Source organism: Cynoglossus semilaevis, chromosome 8 (assembly GCF_000523025.1).
Source record: "Cynoglossus semilaevis isolate Cse_v1.0 chromosome 8, Cse_v1.0, whole genome shotgun sequence".
NCBI classification, from domain to species: Eukaryota; Metazoa; Chordata; class Actinopteri; order Pleuronectiformes; family Cynoglossidae; genus Cynoglossus; species Cynoglossus semilaevis.
The window spans coordinates 6,031,979-6,032,454 of record NC_024314.1 but is presented as its reverse complement, the minus strand read 5'-3'; the positions used below and the strand labels follow the sequence as shown (position 1 = coordinate 6,032,454).

Here is a 476-nt window from a genome sequence, read left to right as displayed (position 1 = left end):
ACACTCACATTCACACCTATGGTCAAGAAAGAGTGAACAATTAACCACAAGCAAGCATGCTAACCACATCTACACTCTTCTAGATGTAGTGGAATACCGTTTTAGATTATTTGCTGAGAGGATTTGATGTAAGTATGTAGAAATACTCACCATGGATACCCAAACAAAAGGAATGAAAGTTTGTGTTTTTTCAATCTGTAAAACCAAATACATCATACAGAAGGTAAAATAAAAAAACAAACCTCATCATCACAGTCTATTCGACAGCTGCAACACAACACCTACCACTGCCAGTAGAGCGTAGAGGATGAGGTCCATCTCTATCACAGTAGGGTGTGTGTGGTCCAAGACGGGCCGAGACAGCTGTAACTTATTGTTGTCCCTGGTCATGTTCAGGTAATCCAGAACATCCTGGTAACTGCACACTTTTTTAGCAGTCATCGCATCTGCGAGACAGCAGAGATGTAGTCTTTGAA

At 41.0% G+C, this 476-nt stretch overlaps 1 protein-coding gene across 1 annotated transcript in view; it reads right to left on the bottom strand.

Moving 5' to 3' along the window:
* Positions 1-476, bottom strand: part of LOC103381824 (5-hydroxytryptamine receptor 3A-like) — a 3,545-nt gene extending 3,069 nt beyond the window's left edge. Inside the window, exons 1-2 of the mRNA XM_025058048.1 lie at positions 286-476; positions 151-195 (exon numbers count right to left, since the gene is read on the bottom strand). Coding sequence (XP_024913816.1) covers positions 151-195; positions 286-441 — 201 coding nt within the window. The 5' untranslated portion in view covers positions 442-476. The remainder of the gene's footprint in view (positions 1-150; positions 196-285) is intronic.